Source organism: Pleurodeles waltl, chromosome 7, assembly GCF_031143425.1.
Source record: "Pleurodeles waltl isolate 20211129_DDA chromosome 7, aPleWal1.hap1.20221129, whole genome shotgun sequence".
Taxonomy (NCBI): domain Eukaryota; kingdom Metazoa; phylum Chordata; class Amphibia; order Caudata; family Salamandridae; genus Pleurodeles; species Pleurodeles waltl.
The window spans coordinates 424,987,594-425,007,936 of NC_090446.1; the positions used below are offsets into that span (position 1 = coordinate 424,987,594).

The window sequence follows — 20,343 nt, forward strand, 5'->3', positions numbered from 1 at the left end:
TCCTGACCTAAAGGTTACGTCCTAGGCACAGCAACGCTGCAGCCGAGAACGGAATCATTCTGTCCATGGCACCAAAGGTGTTAAGCTCAAGGGGCGATGCACGCCATTTTTTCTTTGCACTTTTATATAGGGCGAAATCAACCCGCGCTGTACGTTAGCACCAAATATAACACACGCACAGTTGGGCGGCACCACCCAATATTGCCGAACCAAACGCCACCAGTGCTAAAGCCGTCCCTGTCTACATATTTTTTTTTAAAGTACGACATCCGGTTGTCGGTGCTGTCTTATTTTGTACCGATTGCTCTACGCAACGTTCTTGTGAATTGAGCGTGAGGCGTTTTAGGATCAGGCAATTTTCGTCTTTCTACGATTAGGTTCTGCTTGATTGTATAGGGACACCATGGGCATGCGCAGTATACCGAAGTCTTGACGGAAGCCGCGAGGGCGAGCTGCGAAGTCACTTCTTCGGTTTCTGGCGTCTGTTAGGTTTGAGAGACGTGGGTCTTTTAACTGTGGTGGAGACAGAGGCTATAGGAGGAGCAACAGGCGGTCCTGGAACCTGGGAAGTACAGAGAGTGGATAATCCTGGTAGTGGAGGAACCGACCTGGAAGAGGAAATCGCAAACTGAAAGAGATGATACAGGGAGGGGTGCACAGCTGAGAGAGGCGGTGGGTCCGAGGCCCAGGAAGTTTTACGGTGAGCAGCCTGTTGTTACTGACGTGGTTTCTTCGTGTACCAGATAGATCCCGAAGACAGGGAGCCTCCTCCCTGCTAAGGCCTCGTCATGTCTGTGTTCGGAAAGCTCTTTGGTACGGCCGGGAGGTCGGGCAAAGGCCCTACCCCACAAGAAGCCATCCAGCGCCTGCGGGACACTGAGGAGATGCTGAGCAAGAAACAGGAGTTCTTGGAGAAGAAGATTGAGCAAGAGCTACAGAGCGCTAAGAAGCACGGCACCAAGAACAAGAGAGGTGAGTGCAAAAAACCACACGTGCCTCATGTGTGACATACAGTACTACACCCAAAACTGATGAAGGGAAACCACAGCATGCACAAATTAATACAACTCAATCACCCATTAACAGTAGGGCACCGGTCCCAAAAAAGAAGCGGGGAAGACTTACTAAGTAAGGCAGTGTGCAAGTGACATCATGACGTGTGACATCACAGGAAGTGGTATCACAAGAAGTGACATCAGATTTGAATGCCTCACACATATGTTTAACAGGTCTAGCCTGATATCCAATATTTTAAAAAACGAAATTTTGCTTCAGGGCTGTTTCATAAAAGCTATGCAACCCCCAGTGCAAAATTTGAGTCTCGGCTTATACATAAAGTTTTTGAAACTCTGCCACAAAGAAACTGGCAACAAGGAGAAACATGATGGTAAATCTGTTTTGTTTAATTGGTTGCAAAGTCTTCATTTTATAATACCTTATAGGGTTAAGGCAATGGTTGCAGAGTTATTTGTGTGCACAGTTAATCTCAGGGAATACTAGTAATGGTAAAATAACTCTCAAAGCTAACACATTGGCTGCAAAGATCTGTGTTTTGTCTAGTCCCAGTTTTGAATCAAAATAGCATAGAAGGTTAATGTCTCCTGCAAAGCACATCATGCAACCTGTAGATGACACATTTTAATTGTCAGTGTATAATGTGTATAGGTGATGTAAAGCGCTCTGGCACTGCTATGCTTTGGCAGGGGTGTGGGATTTAATAAGATATCGACTTGCCCATAGGACAGTTTGCTTCATAAATCTACTTGTCCTGTAAAAAAAAAAAAAAAAAGTCTACTTGTGTCTTTAATGCCATGTAGTGGGGCGACAAATTATGGCAGCGACCTCATTACATAAGAGCTCTGATCATAGCCTCTCTGTTTATGCCATGGGTAACACTATGGTAGGGCTTGAATACTAGCAATTTCTCATTTTGTCACCTTTCTGCATAGCTACATACTGGGGCTGGAGTTGGTGGCAAGCAGTAATTCCCGGGTTGTCATGCCCTTTTGAGTCTGTGCAAACCTGCTAATTTGCATGTTTTAAGGGTTTCTGCCAGCTCTTCTCTAATCTTTTCCCATACTAAGAAAGGTTGGACATTTATCTTTCAGGGGATGGGCAAAAAAGTGATTGGGGGGAAAGTGAACTTGTAAACGCTCAACATATTTTCGCATGAGCAAATTTACACTTGCATACTTGCTCGTGTTAATATACAGCTCACAAATATTTTCTAAGAGTACGATTTCGATTTCCTGGTCTACTTATGTAAATTCTTGTGAATTCATGAAATACGTAAATCTGCACTAGTGCAAAGACATAAACCATGGGTCCTATTTGTGACTATAGGAATTGGACCCCTAATTAGGTCTTCCGTTAATCAGGACATTTCATTTTTTATGAAAGTTCTATGTTTCTCTCTAGCTATCTGTTGGCTGGCTTCACAGCGAGTGATAACAATCTGCTCTTTCACAAGGAGCATATCTGCATACAAAGTAGTTTTGTTCTGTACTAGGAAGTACTGTGGCAATGTGTGCTTTTTAAGGCCAAAAAATATATTTGCCTTTAACCAATGTTTGTTACCAGACAGAGCACACAACAATAAAGTGCTGCATAAGCCATGTTTAAATAAGACACACATTGTCAAAACCAAAAGGCAATGACCCCCCAATGTTAGACCTTTTGGATTGCCAATGCATGCTTATTTTCATGTTTACCATAAGCTTGTTGAAACTGGTTTTTACCGATATATATATATATATTTATTTTTTCCCCTTCAATTATGAACATTTTACTCAATGATTCTTCAAGGAAATGGTACCTAAACAGTAATTCAGCAAAACATTTTTCCCTAGTTGCATTTTTTTATGAACATATTATTTTGAAAGCAAAGGATCATCAGTCTTGCTTTCAGGCTTCTGCAAGTATTTGTATATAGTCCGAGAGCATTCAAGGACCATTGTACGTAGCCTCATATTGTTAAACTGTAAATGTGTGCACATTATTTTACTGGAAGCACTGCCCCCTTAAATTAGGCCTTTGATTTCAGCCCAGCTGGTATTTAAAATAACAACCCCCCTAGCCCTGCATGTTGCTGCTCTGAACGAAAGCAGACAACATACAGGTGCTGCTGAATGGTTCCTGGTGTTTGAAAATTAAACTGGGAAGAGTCGAGGCACATTTCAGTGGAGCCCAAACTCTTGGCAGGGTGGGCAGTGTTCACACTGTGAAAAGAGTGGGTAGACGCAGTCTACCTGTGTGTACCCCTGACTTGAGCCCTGCTTAACACACATGGAACTTCAGGACGCCAACAAACAGCACAAAGAAAATTAACACATTTAATACCACCACTCCAGTGCACCAATGTCCAAGCACTGCACAATTGCATTGGGTTGTGTTTAACATGTTTATTATGTATTTAATATTTGTGTTGCCTAAGCTTAGCTATAAGGTGGTGAAGTACTGTTAATGGTCAAAGGTAAGCAAACAGTCAGCAAGCGATGTGGCAGGTCGGAGGGTTCTGGGAACAAAATTGTATGGTTATTGCATCTTTAAAGATACCTCTTCCATTTTTTCCCCCCCTAAATTGGAGCAGTGTCAGGGTGGTCTTGTAGATACGGGCAAATTATTCCACATCTTGGATGCATAGATGGAAAAAGCCTTTATAGGTCGAAGCCTACCAGACAGCGCTGCTATCTGGTTGGCTAAAGGCATCTTGGAGACATTCAGAAAGATTCCTTGGGATTACATTTCCCCCATTGCTTACCATTGGCGTTGTGGTTTGTAACTCACATTTGCTTGCTTTCTATTTGGTGGCTTTATTTATTTTAGGCCGTCCAGCATGGGTTTGTGCCTCCCAGGAAGCATAAGTTTCCTGTATTCTTCTACAATGCTCGCTTTCTGTAAACGGGCCTTTTAATTTTGTTCTTGTCAAATTTCCTGATGGAAACAAATATTTTAATACGATCAATACACTACGGGGTGACATTTCCCTACGTTATCGTTTGTGTGCTGTATACCTTTTCCACTAAAACTGTATGTCTGCAAATGTAATGGTCATTTCAATAAAAAATGTGTTGTCTGTCATGGCAGTGCATTAACATACCATGCATACTGCACTCTACTCCGCTCCACGCCTCTCTACTCTCCTTCACTTCACCCTACACCTCTATACTCTACTTTGCACCACTGCACTCTACACCACTTCAGTCTAGGTCACTACACTCTACTCTGTACCACTCCACTCTACACCACTGCACTCTACGCCACTGACTCTTAACGCTGCACCACTCTGCCGCTTCACTATACTCTGAATCTTCTCTATGCCGCTGCACTGTATGCCACTGTGCTCTTTGCCACTGCACCTCACAACAATACTGAAAAACCAATGCACGCTACGCCAATCTACTCTGCACCACTGCACTCTACGCCAGCCTAATCTACTCTGCAACTCTCTACTTTATGCCACTGCACTCTATGCTTCCTTGTTCTCCTCTGCACCATCCTCCTCTACTGCACTCTATGCGACTCTACGACAGTCTCTGCAACACTGCACTCTCAGCCACTGAAATCTGTGCCACTCTACTTTGCACCAGTGCACCCTATGCCACTGCACTGTATGCCACTCTACACCAGTGCACTCTATGCCACTCTGCTCCACATCAGTCATCTTTATGGCACTGCACTCTACTCTGCACCACTCTGTGCCAATACACTTTACAGCACTCCACTTTGTGCCACTTTACTGAACTCGGAGTCACTTCGGTCTGTGCCACTGCACTCTGCACCACTGTACTCTTCACCCCTGTAATCTCTGCTGCTGCACTCTGCAGCTCCACTCTATTTTCTCACTCTGTGCCGCTTCACTCTATGCCGCACCACTACACTGTACCTTACTTCACTCCTTTCTATCATATGACAATGCTCTTTTCTCCACTCTACACCAATGCACTCTATGCCAACGGACTGTGCTCTACAAACCACTGCTGTGTGCACTACTGCACTCTATTTGCCACTCTTTAATCCACCCTGCGCCACTCCACCTTATGGCACTGTGCTTTAGGCTGCGCCTCTGCACTATACTCTGCACTCTACTCTGCACCACTCTACACCACTGTACTCTACAACACTCAAAACCACTGCACACTACAACACTCAAAACCACTGCCTACTATGTCACTGCACCTCTCTGCCCTTCCACTCTACTGAACATCTCTGTATTCAGTGCCACTTTACTGAATACCACTACCCTCTATGCCACTCTACTCTATACAATTGCACTCTACATTACTTCACTCTATTCTACTCTTCACCACTCTGTGCCAATGCTCTCTACTCTGCACCACTCTATGCCACTGTACTGCCACTCGCCACTGCACTCTACTCTGTACTAATCCATGCCACTGGACTCTATGCCACTCAAATCTGCCATTCTACTCTGCACCACTGAACTCTACATCACTGCACTCTAACCCACTTTACTTTCCATCACTGCACTCCATGGCACTCTACTCTGCACTACTCTATGCTGCATCACTGCACTCTTCTCACACCACTATACTCTGCGCCTCTGCATTCCACTCTGTGCCATTTCAGTCTGCTACACAGAATGCCTCTCTACAACTTCCCTCTACTCTATGCCACTCTGCTGTAGGCCCCTTCATTCCCCGACACTCTACTCCATGCCACTCTACTCCACTCCATGCCCTGCCACTCTGTGCCACTTCAATCTACGCCACAATTTTGTAGCCATGCTTAACAGTAGCCACGCTGGTTTACAACATGGCTAAAACACATTGGCAAAGCCAATAGCTCTTGCATAGGCGTTACCTATTGGCTTTGCCAATGCTTGTTCCTCTCTGATAACTAATCTCCAGTCTCATAGCATTCTAGCTGCGGGAGTGCAGGGGGGCACTAGAGATGGTGAACTTGTCTGCAAAATAAGTGGGGTTGCTGGTCTTGATGGCTTTTGAAATGATGCAACTGATTTTGAAGATGGTCAGGGCATACAAGAGAAGCCAATGCAGTGCCTTCACTATCAGAGTGCTGGATCCTTATTTCTTCAGGTCCAAAATGCAGGATGTCATGCTGCACTATGGAGGACCCTTTTGAGGTGGCCATTGAGGAGTCTGTGAAGTCATGGAGAAGGCTCTTACCTCCATCCAGATGCAAGAGTATAAGGACTTGAGCAGTATTTCTGAAGTCCATTTCTGGAAGAAACAGCTTCATTTTCTTTAAAAGATAGAGTTGGTACCAGGCATACTTTTTTTGCAGTGAGTTCCTTGTGTGTGAGGTTGATGTCAATTGTGAATCCAGCATGACTGGGCATTTAGTGACCGTTGAGATTCTAAGTTGTAAAGGTTCCTTTAATTGAGCCAGGTTGTACTAATTATTGTGTATTCTTGGCATACAAAAGGGGTTGGAGTGGTGAGCTTCAGATAACTAGATCTCATTGCTACTGATGTTGTGGGCCAGGAGCATAGTGGAATTGTCTGGTGTAGGAAAATACCATCTTTCTTGGCATGTTACCCCCAATTTCTGCCTGTTTGTCAGTGTTTTTTTACTGTCTCAATGAGATTCTGCTAGTCGGGACCCCAGTGCTCATAGTTTGTGGCCTATATGTGTTGTCCGTATGCTTGACTGTGTCACTGGAGTTCTGCTAACCAGAACTCCAGTGCTTATGCTCTCTCTGTTTACCAAATTTGTCACTATAGTTTAGTGACTCCATATTCCAATTCAGATTGGCATACTTGACCCCCTTTATAAGTCCCTAGTATATGGTACCTAGGTACTGAGGGCATTGGGGTTCCAGGGGATCCTTCTGGGCTGTAGCACTTCTTTTGCCACCCATAAGGAGCTCATACAAACACTCCTTTAGGACTGCAACTACAACCTTAGTGAAATGGTGCACACACTATTTCACAGCCATTTTCACTGCACCAGGTAACTTATAAGTCACCAATATATCTAACCTTCACTACTGAAGGCTAGGTGCAAAGTTACTGTGTGTGAGGGTACAAGCAAAGGTGCCTGCACGTTGTCCAGGACCAGTTTCCTGGACTTTGTGAGTGTGGGGACACCATTATAAGCGTGTACTACATATATGTCAATACATATATGTAGCTTCACAATAGTAACTCCAAATATGGCCATATGAGGTGTCTAAGATTGTGAAATTGAACCCAGAATCTAAATCTGGTATTGGGGGCCCAATTTCATGCACCCTGGGGGCTCCATCATAGGCCCCCAGTACTGCCAAACCAGCTCTCTGAGGTTTCTACTGCAGCCCCAGCTGCTGCCACCTCACAGACAGGTTTTTGCCCTCCTTGGGATTGAGCAGCTCAATCCCAGGAAGGCAGAACAATGAATTTCCTTTAGGAGAGGGGTGTTACACCCTCTCCCATTGGAAATAGGTGTTACAGGCATGGGAGGGGTATCCTCCCAGAGCCTCTGGAAATGCTTTGAAGGGCAAAACGGGGCCCTCCTTGCATAATCCAGTCAACACTGGTTCAGGGACCCCCAGTCCCTGCTCTGGCGTGAAACTGGACAAAGGAAAGGGGAGTGACAACTCCCCTGTCTCTCATCATCCCAGGGATGGTGCCCAGAGCTCCTCCAGAGTGTCCCTGGAGTTAGCCATCTTGGATTCCAAGGTGTGGGGACCCTCTGGGAGCATCTGAGTGGCCAGTGCCAGCAGGTGATGTCAGAGAAGCCTCCTGATAAGTGCATACTTGGTTAGTTAGCCAATCCCCCTCTCAGGGCTATTTAGGGTCTCTCCTCTAGTGTTTTCCCAGATTCAGTTTGCATGACTCCACTAGGACTCCTCTGCTTCAGCTTCTGACCATCGGATCAACCGCAGACTGCTCCAGGAACCACTGTAACTGCAACAAAGTATCCAGGAAGGCTACTGTGACCTGCAACTTCAGCTCCAGCCAGCAACTGCAACAGTTTCCATGGTGTGCATGCTCTGAGGACTCCCTGTCTTCATCCTGCCCCAGAAGAACCAAAGAAATCTCCTGTGGAGTGACACTCACTCCCCTGCTCAAGCAGGCACCTTCTAAGTCGGCGACCGGTTCTCTTGGACTCCTCTCCTGGTGACGAGCGTGCTCCTTGGAACACAGAGGGTGGATGCCATCGACACAAACTGTCCTGAGGTCCTGCTGTCCCAATTTGGAGGAGGTAAGACCTTGCCTTCCCCGAGTACGACAGTACCCCTGTGCACCGCGTCTTCTTCACCTCCTGAGGCCTCTGTGCACTATTTGTAAAACTCCTTCATGCACAGCCTGACCCAGGTCCCCAGCGCTCTATCCTGCGACGCTCAACTCGCTGAGTTGTTCTCTGGTGGTGTGAGACCTTCCTTTGTAGTGCTGCACCAACTGCATTTTGCACCTCCTTAGTCCCCATGTCCTGGGACTCCCGTGGTGCTCTGAGGGCTCTCTGAAATGCTGAGAGCCCCCTCTTCCTCCTCACACAGAGTTAAGGCCCCCAGGTCCCTCCTGGGTCCAGATAGCACCTACTTGACACAAAACGCGACTTTGCCAGAACTAAGGCTTGTTGGAGGAATCGAGCACAAAAACTCACCTGCATCCAACTTCTCTCCGTGGGACATCCAGTGCATCACGCGGAAACCCGCTGACATCTTCCTAGGGGGCATTTCTGCAGTCTTCATCAAACCGGGGACTCATCTTTTGCACCCTCTTCTGGGTTGGCAGGGGCTCCTGTCCTTCCTGGAACTTCTTTCGACTTCTGGACTTGGTCTTCTTCCTTTGCAGGTCTTCGGGTCCAGGAATCCACCATTTGTTGTTTGCAGTCTTGGTTGGTTCTTGCAATAACTCTAATCACAACTTGTAGTGTGTCCTAAGGAAACTTGTAGTACTTTACTTCTGCTTTTCTGGGCTCTGTGGTGGGGTATTTTACTGTATTCTTACTCTCCCAGCGATTCTGCACATAGTACACTTGTCTAGGGGGGAATTCGTGGTTCGCATTCCACTTTCTTACTATATGGTTTGTGTTGACCCTTTACCTATTTTCTCCCATTGCATTCTGTAGCATTTCCTATTGTTTGCACTATCCTATGTCTAATTACTTACCTCATTTGGTGTCTAGTGTATATATTGTATATAATACGTACCTCCAGAAGGAGTATTGTCTCTAAGATTTTTTGGTACTGTGTCACCCAAATAAATACCTTTATTTTTGGTAACACTGAGTATTGTCTTTACTTGTGTATAAGTACTGTGTAAGTATAAGTGGTATTGCATGAGCTTTCCATGTCTCCTAGTTCAGCCTAAGCTGCTCTGCTATAGCTACCTCTATCAGCCTAAGCTGCTAGAACACTACTGCATTTCAATAATAAGGGATAACTGGACCTGGTGTAAGTACCCAAGGTACCCACTACAAACAAGGCCAGCCTCCTACACATGGCTCGTAAAGATTGGTTGTGATAAGTGTAGGAGGCTGGCCTGGCTTGTAGTGGGTACCAAGGGGTACTTACACTCTGTACCAGATCCAGTTATCCCTTATCAGTGTAGAAGAGGTGTTTCTAGCCACTTAGACTGATAGAAGGTAGCTATAGCAGAGCAGCTTAGGCTGAACTAGGAGACATGCAAATCTCCTACTATACCACGGGTGTCATATGCACAATATCATAAGAAAACACAATACACAGATATACTAAAAATAAATAAATTTTTATGACAATATGGCAAAAGTATCTCAGTGAGTACCCTCAGTATGAGGATGCCAAATATACACAAGATATATGTACACAATACCAAAATTATGCAGTAATAGCAAAAGGAAGTAATGCAAGCAGTGTAAAGTTACAATAGATTGCAATAGGAGCACATAGGTATAGGGGCAACACAAACCATATACTCCAAAAGTGGAATGCGAACCACAAATGGACCCCAAACCTATGTGAGCTTGTAGAGGATCGCTGGGACTGTAAGAAAACAATGAGGGTTAGAAAAATAGCCCACCCCAAGACCCTGTAAGGTAGGTGTAAAGTGCACCTACAACCCCCAGAGAGCACAGAAGTCGTGATAGGGGGATTCTGCAAGGAAAACCAACACCAGCAAGGCAAAAACAGTGGATTTCCAGACCTGAGTACCTGTGAAACAAGGGGACCAAGTCCAAGAGTCGCGACAGTGTCGAGAGTGGGCAGATGCCCAGGAAATGCCAGCTGAGGGTGCAGAGGAGCTGCCACCGGATGGAAGAAGCTTGGTGTTTTGCAAGAACGAAGAGGACTAGGAACTTCCCCTTTGGAGGATGGATGTCCCACGTCGTGAAGAAGCTTGCAGAGGTGTTCCCACGCAGAAAGACCGCAAACAAGCCTTGCTAGCTTCAAGGGTCCCGGTTAGGGTTTTTGGATTCTGCTGTGGCCCAGGAGGGACCAGGATGTCGCCACTTGGATGAGGAGACAGAGGGGGCGCCCAGCAAGTCAGGGAGCACTCACAGAAGCAGGCAGCACCCGCAGAAGTACCGGAACAGGCACTTGGAAGAGGAGTGAACCGGAGTCCACCCAAAGTCAGAAAAGGGAGTCCCACGATGCCGGAGGACAACTCAGAAGATTGTGCACTGCAGGTTAGAGTGTCGGGGACCCAGGCTTGGCTGTGCCCGAAGGAAATCCTGGAAGAGTGCACAGGAGCCGGAGCAGCTGCAAATCACGCGGTACCCAGCAATGCAGTCTAGCGTGGGGAGGCAAGGACTTACCTCCACCAAACTTGGACTGAAGAGTCACTGGACTGTGGGAGTCACTTGGACAGAGTTGCTGAGTTCCAGGTACCACGCTCGTCGTGCTGAGAGGGGACCCAGAGGACCGGTGATGCAGTCTTTTGTTGCCTGCGGTTGCAGGGGGAAGATTCCGTCGACCCACAGGAGATTTCTTCAGAGCTCCTGGTGCAAGAAGGAGGCAGGCTACCCCCAGAGCATGCGCCACCAGGAAACAGGCGAGAAAGCCGTCAGGATGAAGCGATACAAGGTTACAGTAGTCGTCTTTGCTACTTTGTTGTGGTTTTGCAGGCGTCCTGAGCAGTCAGCGGTCGATCCTTTGGCAGAAGGTGAAGAGGGAGATGCAGAGGAACTCTGGTGAGCTCTTGCATTCGGTATCTGAAGAATTCCCCAAAGCGGAGACCCTAAATAGCCAGAAAAGGAGGTTTGGCTACCTAGGAAGGAGGATAGGCTAGTAAGAAAGGTAAGAGCCTATCAGAAGGAGTCTCTGACGTCACCTGCTGGCCCTGGCCACTCAGAGCAGTCGAGTGTGCCAGCACACCTCTGAATCCAAGATGGCAGAGGTCTGGGGCACGCTGGAGGAGCTCTGGGCACCTCCCCTGGGAGGTGCAGGTCAGGGGTGTGGACACTCCCATTTCCTTTGTCCAGTTTCGCGCCACAGCAGGGCTGGGGGATCCCTGAACCGGTGTAGACTGGCTTATGCAGAGATGGGCACCATCTGTGCCCATCAAAGCATTTCCACAGGCTGGGGAGGCTACTCCTCCCCAGCCCTGACATCTTTTTCCAAAGGGAGAGGGTGTAACACCCTCTCTCTGAGGAAGTCCTTTGTTCTGCCTTCCTGGGCCAGGCTTGGCTGGACCCCAGGTTGGCAGAAACCTGTCTGAGGGGTTGGCAGCAGCAGCAGCTGCAGTGAAACCCCGGGAAAGGCAGTTTGGCAGTACCTGGGTTCTGTGCTAGAGACCCGGGGGATCATGGAATTGTCTCCCCAATGCCAGAATGGCATTGGGGTGACAGTTCCATGATCTTAGGCATGTTACATGGCCATGTTCGGAGTTACCATTGTGACGCTCTACATAGGTAGTGACCTATGTATGTATAGTGCACGCGTGAAATGGTGTCCCCGCACTCACAAAGTCCAGGGAATTTGCCCTGAACGATGTGGGGGCCCGTTGGCTAGTGCCAGGGTGCCCACACACTAAGTAACTTTGCACCCAACCTTCACCAGGTGAAGGTTAGACATATAGGTGACTTATAAGTTACTTATGTGCAGTGTAAAATGGCTGTGAAATAATGTGGGCATTATTTCACTCAGGCTGCACTGGCAGGCCTGTGTAAGAATTGTCAGATCTCCATATGGGTGGCAAAAGAAATGCTGCAGCCTACAGGGATCTCCTGGAACCCCAATACCCTGGGTACCTCCGTACCATATACTAGGGAATTATAAGGGTGTTCCAGTATGCCAATGTGAATTGGTCACTAGCCTGTTAGTGACAATTTGGAAAGCAGAGAGAGCATAACCACTAATGTTCTGGTTAGCAGAGCCTCAGTGAGACAGTTAGGCATCACACAGGGAACACATACAGGGCACACTTATGAGCACTGGGGCCCTGGCTGGCAGGGTCCCAGTAACACATACACTAAAACAACATATATACAGTGAAATATGGGGGTAACATACCAGGCAAGATGGTACTTTCCTACAATAAGGAGTGTGTAGACTCCTAGAAATCTCTAGACACCTAAGAACGTATTTAAACACTTGAGCTATAAAATGGGGCTCATTATCCATGTGCAGAGGTTCTGGTACTCCAAAATGCGGACTAACATCACACATTTATTTTTGGTGTGGTTTTTGCATCTGCGTTCCTACACAGAAAGGCCTCTGGCCAACCCAACATTTTATTGACCATCACAGGCAGATATTTGTAGCCTTATGAGGGTGATAAATTCATGAAATCATGTCGTAGATGCAGAATTTGCCATTCTGCCATCTGCCGGGCTCCTTACCCTTGCTGCCTCAGTGCCCTCCTAGTTTATTTCTCCTTCATGTGGTTGAGTTGCTGGTCACTTCGTTTACCATCTGTTGTATGCTGGGGGCAAACCAATCTGTCAGTATTTCATTAGCTAGTCCCACTTTGAACATGTACAGCTTTGAATGGAATGCATGTACAAGCTGTTTCTGGAACAATCATTGCTGGTCTGACTTCATGGGAAATATGCAGTTGCGAAGCCTTGTCAAGTCTGATATGAGATAAGGTATGGAGTGGGCAGGAGATCAGAAACTGAATGAGATGAATGTTTCTGCAAAGCACCTAGGTGAGGGAAGTTAGCAGAGGCTCCTTGTAGCTCAGCATGACATTCTGCAGCATCTGCACTGGCATCACCATGGGACACACCTCACGGTTGTCTAGTATGTCAAACATAAAAACAAGAAGGTGATGGGTGGAATACTTTAATTCATCTCAGCTACTGGCCGTCGCTTGGGCACCATTTCAATCCATTGTTTTTCACCCACCATGTGTAGGAAAGTGTCAACATCAGAGCACTGCGCGCTCTACGGGCGACTAAAATGCAAAAACCCAGTCTTTATGCAAGAGCATAATTCATGCATTGTGTTTATATGCAATTTGTTAACCTTTTGCATTGCAGAGTTTTACCTTGAAACCACTGTTAATGATGTTTGCAAACAATGTTCATTTGCAAAGTATTGCTGCAGGCTTACAGAGTGTATCAGGGTGTTGTCCGTTTCTAGGACCTTCTAGAAGCTTTCCCTGCAGCATGACTGGGTGTGGTCTGTGGGCTGGGCCAGAGTCTATAAGGGAGCCAGCCCAGCTCCACGTGCTCACTATTCAGAGGTCCCGGTGCAGAGCAGCAGCAATTTCCTGAGCTCCTTTTCCGAAGGCCTACCTTGATCTTCCAGGCCTTTGCCCTTCATTGTATTGGTGATCCTTGATCAGGACGGTAAGACGGAGGTCGGGCTGGGCCCTGATCCCGTTTTCGAAGGCATTTGAGTACTTGGGCCTAGTTTTCATGTTGGAAGATTTTTCCTTGTGCGTGTGAATGTGCTCTTGGTTTCTGGCATTTACATGTTGATATTCGAATCGGCAAGACGCACGATTCATTCCGTGCATTTAATTCTTGATATTCATTGTGCCAACCATTTCTTGGCATTTGCATGGTGGCATTCGAATTGGCAAGTGAGCGATTCATTCCGTGCATTTAACTCTTGATATTCATTGTGCGCAACCATTTCTTGGCATTTGCATGGTGACATTCGAATCGGTAAGAAGCGCGATTCATTCCGTGCATTTAACTCTTGATGTTCAGATCGCTTACAGTGTGCGCGATCATTTCATGGCATTTGCATGTACTTGTAATCGGCAATGTGCACGATTCATTTCCCGCATTTAAATCTTGATGTTCAGATCGCTTACAATGTGCGTGATCATTTCATGGCAATCAAAACTTTGATGTGTAATGTTTCCTGAAGGGCACACAATTATGCAGGGCCCTTGAATTTTTCTGCAGAGGTGTTATATTCAAGATGTTACGTTTTATGTGCATATTAAGTCCTTAGTACAATTCCTGTCCTTTTTTCCAGGGAATGTTTGGATTGCCTTTGTCCTCATGTAATGAGGCAGTGTTTGTTCTGAGATATTGTTCTAGAAGGTTCTTGTATTCCTAGACAGTATGTAACAACTCATGAAAAGTCCATATGAAACATTGTACTAACCATTCTTGATTCTTTTCCAGGTACCTAGATTTCTTGAGGCCTAGTTAGTCTAGTGCTAGGCCATTCAGGTTCTTTCAGTCTAAGTGTTACTTCATGTTCCGATTATCATTGAACTCTAGATTCAACAGAGTGTTATTTCATGTTCCGAGTATCATTGAACTCTAGATTCAACAGAGAGTTTTTATGAACCTCAATGTGGTTATATTGTGATATTGTGTTGTTTTTACCTTTTGCTTCCTACAGGTCTCTTTCCCAGCTGTTCCCTACCTAATCCCCTTTTCCCCACTTGGACTCTCTTAGACTCTGTGACAGTCTAATCAGAGTATTGGAGCTGTCTTGTGGTGGACATGTTGGGAACGTGCGCAGACCCGGAGGATCTGGTGACTCTGACAGAATACTGAGCCCACTAATTTATTATCCTCCTGGTTTGCGTGTGTTCTCAGCATGGCCACATTGGACGAGCTAGTCAAAGTGATCACGCAGCTCCAAGCAGAGGTAGTGTCATCAAAGGATACAGCAGCCAGCCTAGCTGAGAGAGTGAGTCCGTTGCAGGAAAGAGTGGGAAAGATGGAGCAAGGTCCTTTGGGTGTGGGTTGGCATGGTCCTCCTCCTCATGGTACAAGAGGTAATCCTCCAACTAAAATTTCTCTCAACGTTCCCTCAGAAATTCCTCTGGCTCCTCCAGAACGGTACTCAGGTGATACTTTTGAAAGCGCAATCATTTTTGATGCAAGTAGAATTGCACTTTACCTGTCGACCAAGTGTTTTCCCTGATGCCCAATCCAGGGTGGCCTTGTTATCATACCTGACTGGGGACGCAGCCACCTGGGCAATTCCTCTTGTGCGTAAAGAAAGTCCCCTGCTTTACAATTGGAGAAATTTTGTTCGTGAGTTTGAACGAGTGTTTGATCGTAGAACTGTGACATTGTCGGCAGATCGTGAACTATTAGACTTGCGACAAGGTAACCAAGATCTAGTTTCTTACTTAGCTAATTTTAATCGGCTGGTAGACGAAACATCCTGGCCTGAAGAAAAGCAAGCAGCCTTGTTCTACCAAGGACTCAAGGACGAGTTAAAAGATATTCTTACTCAGATAGACCCACAACCTACTGATTGTCAAGATCTAATAAACCTTGTTTTGAGACTTGATCATCGTCTTGCAGAACGAAGGGGAACACGCAAAAAAACTGCGAAACATTCCTGGCATGTTCATAATAACAGTGTTAGTGGAGACTGCAGATGGCAAGCTCCTAACTGGAGGTCCAGTGACTCTACAGACCCTGCCCTTGTCAATAACTTGTGATGGACAAACTTATGACACTAAACACGTTGAGTTGGTAACCTTTGATGTTATTCACGCGCCTCAGTATGGAATCATCCTCGGAATGCCCTGGTTGAGTTACCATAATCCTCAGATAGACTTGGAGGAGAGAAAGATAATTTTCCTGTCATCTCTTTGTAAGACAAGATGTCTTAAAACTTTGAATGTTCTAAATCTGAGTGAATCTCCGTTAGCTATAGTTGCTACAAAGGAAATGACATTGCCTTCACAAAACGTATCATGTACTGGTGTGGAGGGGCAAGGAAGAACCGAGAGCCCTTCTTTGGTCCCCAGAAGCCGATAAAGCCTTTTCGGTTTCAAAGGAAGTCTTTTGCAGTACTCCTATCCTGACTCGTTCAGAGGCTGAAAGTCTCATTGTCACAGAAAGCTGTCTCCAGACATCCAGTGGGATAGATCCTCAACAAGCCTACACAACCAAGGATGCTGAAAAAGAAGACTTCTCCACTGTCCCAGTCTTGACTCATCCCGATCTTGACCGTCCAGTCACAGTAGAAACAGGTGCGTCAGAGGTGGCATGTTATCGCAACGCCATAAAGACAGACAAAAGCATGGAGAGCATCACGACAAGAAACACTGTGAAGGACCTCAATATAAAACAGGTGATAGAACGTGGCTTTCTACACGACCTATTGACTTCAAGAAAAGACGTGTTTAGTCCCAAGTTCACAGGTCCTTACACCGTCTTTAAACAAGGCAACCCAATAACCTATGAACTGCAGCTCTCTTGGAAAAAGTACGGTCCTGAGAGTAACTCATGGGTCTCCGCTTTTGACATTCATGCTCTACGATTAGTGAGGCGTTTTCATCGCCTAAACCCAGGCAAACCAGGCCCCAGAGCGCGCTTGGGAGAGGGGAGTACTGTCAACATCAGGGCAGTGCACGTTCTACGGGCGACTAAAATGCAAAAACCTAGTCTTTATGCAAGAGCATAATTCATGCATTGTGTTTATATGCAGTTTGTTATCCTTTTGCATTGCAGAGTTTTACCTTGAAACTACTATTAATGATGTTTGCAAATAATGTTCATTTGCAAAGTATTGCTGCAGGCTTACAGAGTGTATCAGGGTGTGGTCCCTTTCTAGGACCTTCTAGAAGCTTTCCCTGCAGCATGACTGGGTGTGGTTTGTGGGCTGGGCTAGACTCTATATAAGGGAGCCAGCCCAGCTCCACGTTCTCACTATTCAGAGGTCCCGGTGCAGAGCAGCAGCAATTTCCTGAGCTCCTGTTCCGGAAGCCTACCTTGATCTTCCAGGCTTTCTCCCTTCATTGTATTGGTGATCCTTGATCAGGGCGGTAAGATGGAGGTCGGGCTGGGCCCCTGATACCGTTTTCGAAGGCAATTGAGTTCTTGGGCCTAGTTTTCATGTTGGAAGATTTTTCCTTGTGCGTGTGAATGTGCTCTTGGTTTCTGGCATTTACATGTTGATATTCGAATCGGCAAGACGCATGATTCATTCCATGCATTTAACTCTTGATGTTCATTGTGCGCAACCATTTCTTGGCATTTGCATGGTGACATTCGAATCGGCAACCTGCGTGATTCATTCCGTGCATTTAACTCTTGATGTTCAGATCGCTTACAGTGTACGCGATCATTTCATGGCATTTGCATGTACTTGTTGGAATCAGCAGTGTGCGCGATTCATTTCCCGCATTTAAGTCTTGATGTTCAGATTGCTTACAATGTGCGCAATCATTTCATGGCAATCAAAACTTTGATGTGTAATGTTTCCTGAAGGGCACACAATTATGCAGGGCCCTTGAACTTTTCTGCAGAGGTGTTAAATTCAAGATGTTACGTTTTATGTGCATGTTAAGTCCTTAGTACAATTCCTGTTGTTTTTCCAGGGAATGTTTGGATTGCCTTTGTCCTCATGTAATGAGGCAGTGTTTATTATGAGACATTGTTCTAGAAGGTTTTTGTATTCTTAGACAGTATGTAACAACTCATGAAAAGTCCATATGAAACATTGTACTAACCATTCTTGATTCTTTTCCAGGTACCTAGATTTCTTGAGGCCTAATTAGAGTCTAGTGCTAGGCCATTCATGTTCTTTCAGTCTAAGTGTTACTTCATGTCCTGAGTATCATTGAACTCTAGATTTAACAGAGTATTATTCCATGTTCCGAGTATCTTTGAACTCTAGATTCAACAGTGTTATTTCATGTCCCAAGTATCATTGAACCCTAGTTTCAACAGAGAGTTTTTATGAACCTCACTGTGGTTTTATTTTGATATTGTGTTGTTTAACCTTTACTTCCTACAGGTCTCCTTCCCAGCTGTTCCCTACCTAATCCCCTTTTCCCCACTTGGACTCTCTTAGACTCTGTGACATTCTAATCAGAGTATTGGAGCTGTCTTGTGGTGGACAGGTTGGGAATGTGCGCAGACCCCGAGGATCTGGTGACTCTGACAGAAAGTACCATCTTCCTTGGCATGTTACCCCTAATTTCTGCCTGTTTGTCAATGTGTTTTTACTGTCTCATTGGGATCCTGCTAGTCAGGACCCCTGTGCTCATAGTTTGTGGCCTAAATGTGTTGTCAGTATGCTTGACTGTGTCACTGGAGTTCTGCTAACTACAACTCCAGTGCTTATGCTCTCTCTGTACCAAATTTGTCACTATAGTTTAGTGACTCCCTATTCCAATTCTTATTGGCATACATGAAGCCCCTAGTATATGGTACCCAAGTACCCAGGGCATTGGGGTTCCAGGAGATCCTTATGGGCTGCAGCATTTCTTTTGCCACCCATAACGAGCTCATACAAACCTTTCTTCAGGAGTGCCCCTGCAGTCTGAGTGAAATAGTGCACACACTATTTCACAGCCATTTTTCACGGCACCAGGTAACTTATAAGTCACCTACATGTCTAACCTTCATTTACTAAAGGCTAGGTGGAAAGTTATTGTGTGTGGGAGCACCCTTGCACTAGCAAAGTGCCGCCACTTTGTCCAGGGCCAATTCCCTGTACTTCGTGAGTGCAGGGACACCATAATAAGCGTGCACTACATATATGTCAGTAAATATATGTAGCTTCACAATAGTAACTCCGAATATGGCCTTTGAGGTGTCTAAGGTTGAGAAATTGTACCCCCAATCTGATTCTGGTATTGGGTGGAGGGGGCAATTCCATGCACCCAGGGGGCTCCACCATGGACCCCCTGTACTTCCAAACCAGCTCTCTGAGGTTTCCACTGCAGCCTGGGCTGCTGCCACCTCACAGACAGGTTTCTGCTCTTCTGGAGATTGAGCAGCTCAAAGCATTTCCTTTTGGAGAGGGGTGTTACACCCTCTCCCATTGGAAATAGGTGTTACAGGCATGGGAGAGGTATCCTCCCAGAGCCTCCGAAAATGCTTTGAAGGGCACAAACGGTGCCCTCCTTGCATAATCCAGTCTACACCACTTCAGGGACCCCCCCAGTCCCTGCTCTGGCACGAAACTGGACAAAGAGAAGGGGAGTGATCACTCCCCTGTCCATCACCACCCCAGGGGTGGTGCCCAGAGCTCCTCCAGAGTGTCCCTGACGTTACCCATCTTGAGTTCCAAAGTGTGGGGACCCTATGAGTGGCCAGTGCCAGCAGGTGACATCAGAGACCCCTCCTCATAAGTACATACCTGGGTAGGTAGCCAATCCCCTTCTCAGGGCTGTTTAGGGTCTCTCCTCTGGGTGTTTCCTCAGATTCGGTTTGCAAGATTCCTCCAGGACTCCTCTGCGTCATCTGCTTCAGCTTCTGACCGTCGGATCAGCCGCAGACTGCTCCAGGAACCGCTGTAACAAAGTATCCAGGAAGACTCCTGTGACTCTGCAACTTCAGCTCCAGCCAGCAATTGGAACATTTTCCAAGGTGTGCACGCTCTGAGGACTGCCTTTCTTCACCCTGCACCAGAAGAATCGAAGGAATCTCCTGTGGAGTGACGGAGTCACTTCTCTTCTTCAGCAGGCACCTTTCTGTGATGACAGCCGGTACTTTGGGACTCCTCTCCTATCGACTAGCGTGATCCCTGGAACACAGGTAGTGGACCGAAGTGACCCAGACTGTCCAAAGGTCATGCTGTCCACATTTGGTGGAGGTAAGAGCTTGCCTTCCCATGCAGTGTCAGTACCCCTGTGCACTGCGTCTTCTGCTGCTCCTTGGGCTTCTGTGCTTTTCTTCCAAATGTTCTTTGTGCACAGCGTAGCCCAGGTCCTCAGCCTTCCATCCTGCGACACACAGCTCTCTGAGTTGTTCCCCGGCGGCGTGGGATCCTTCAGTGTAAGTGCTGCAACAACCGCACTTTACAACTACTTTGTCCCTGTGTTTTGAGACCCCCCATGGGAGCTGCCTGGCTCCTGAGGGCTCTCTGAAGTGCTGAGAGACCCCTCTCTCTCCTCAGTCCTAGTTGAGACCTCCAGGTCCCACCTGGGTCCAAGCAGCTCCTCTTTGACGCAAACTGCATACTTGCGTGAACCTAGGCTTGTTGGCAGAATCCATGAACGTAAACAGCCTGCATCCAACAACTCGACGTGGGACATCTCTTGCACCAAGCAGGAACCCACAGCTATC

At 46.5% G+C, this 20,343-nt stretch overlaps 1 protein-coding gene across 1 annotated transcript in view; it reads left to right on the plus strand.

Annotated features, from left to right (window-relative positions):
- The first annotated feature begins 693 nt into the window (after positions 1 to 693).
- The window catches only part of CHMP4B (charged multivesicular body protein 4B), a 269,231-nt gene continuing 249,581 nt past the window's right edge, over positions 694 to 20,343 (plus strand). The window contains exon 1 of the mRNA XM_069243935.1: positions 694 to 972. Coding sequence (XP_069100036.1) covers positions 789 to 972 — 184 coding nt within the window. The 5' untranslated portion in view covers positions 694 to 788. The remainder of the gene's footprint in view (positions 973 to 20,343) is intronic.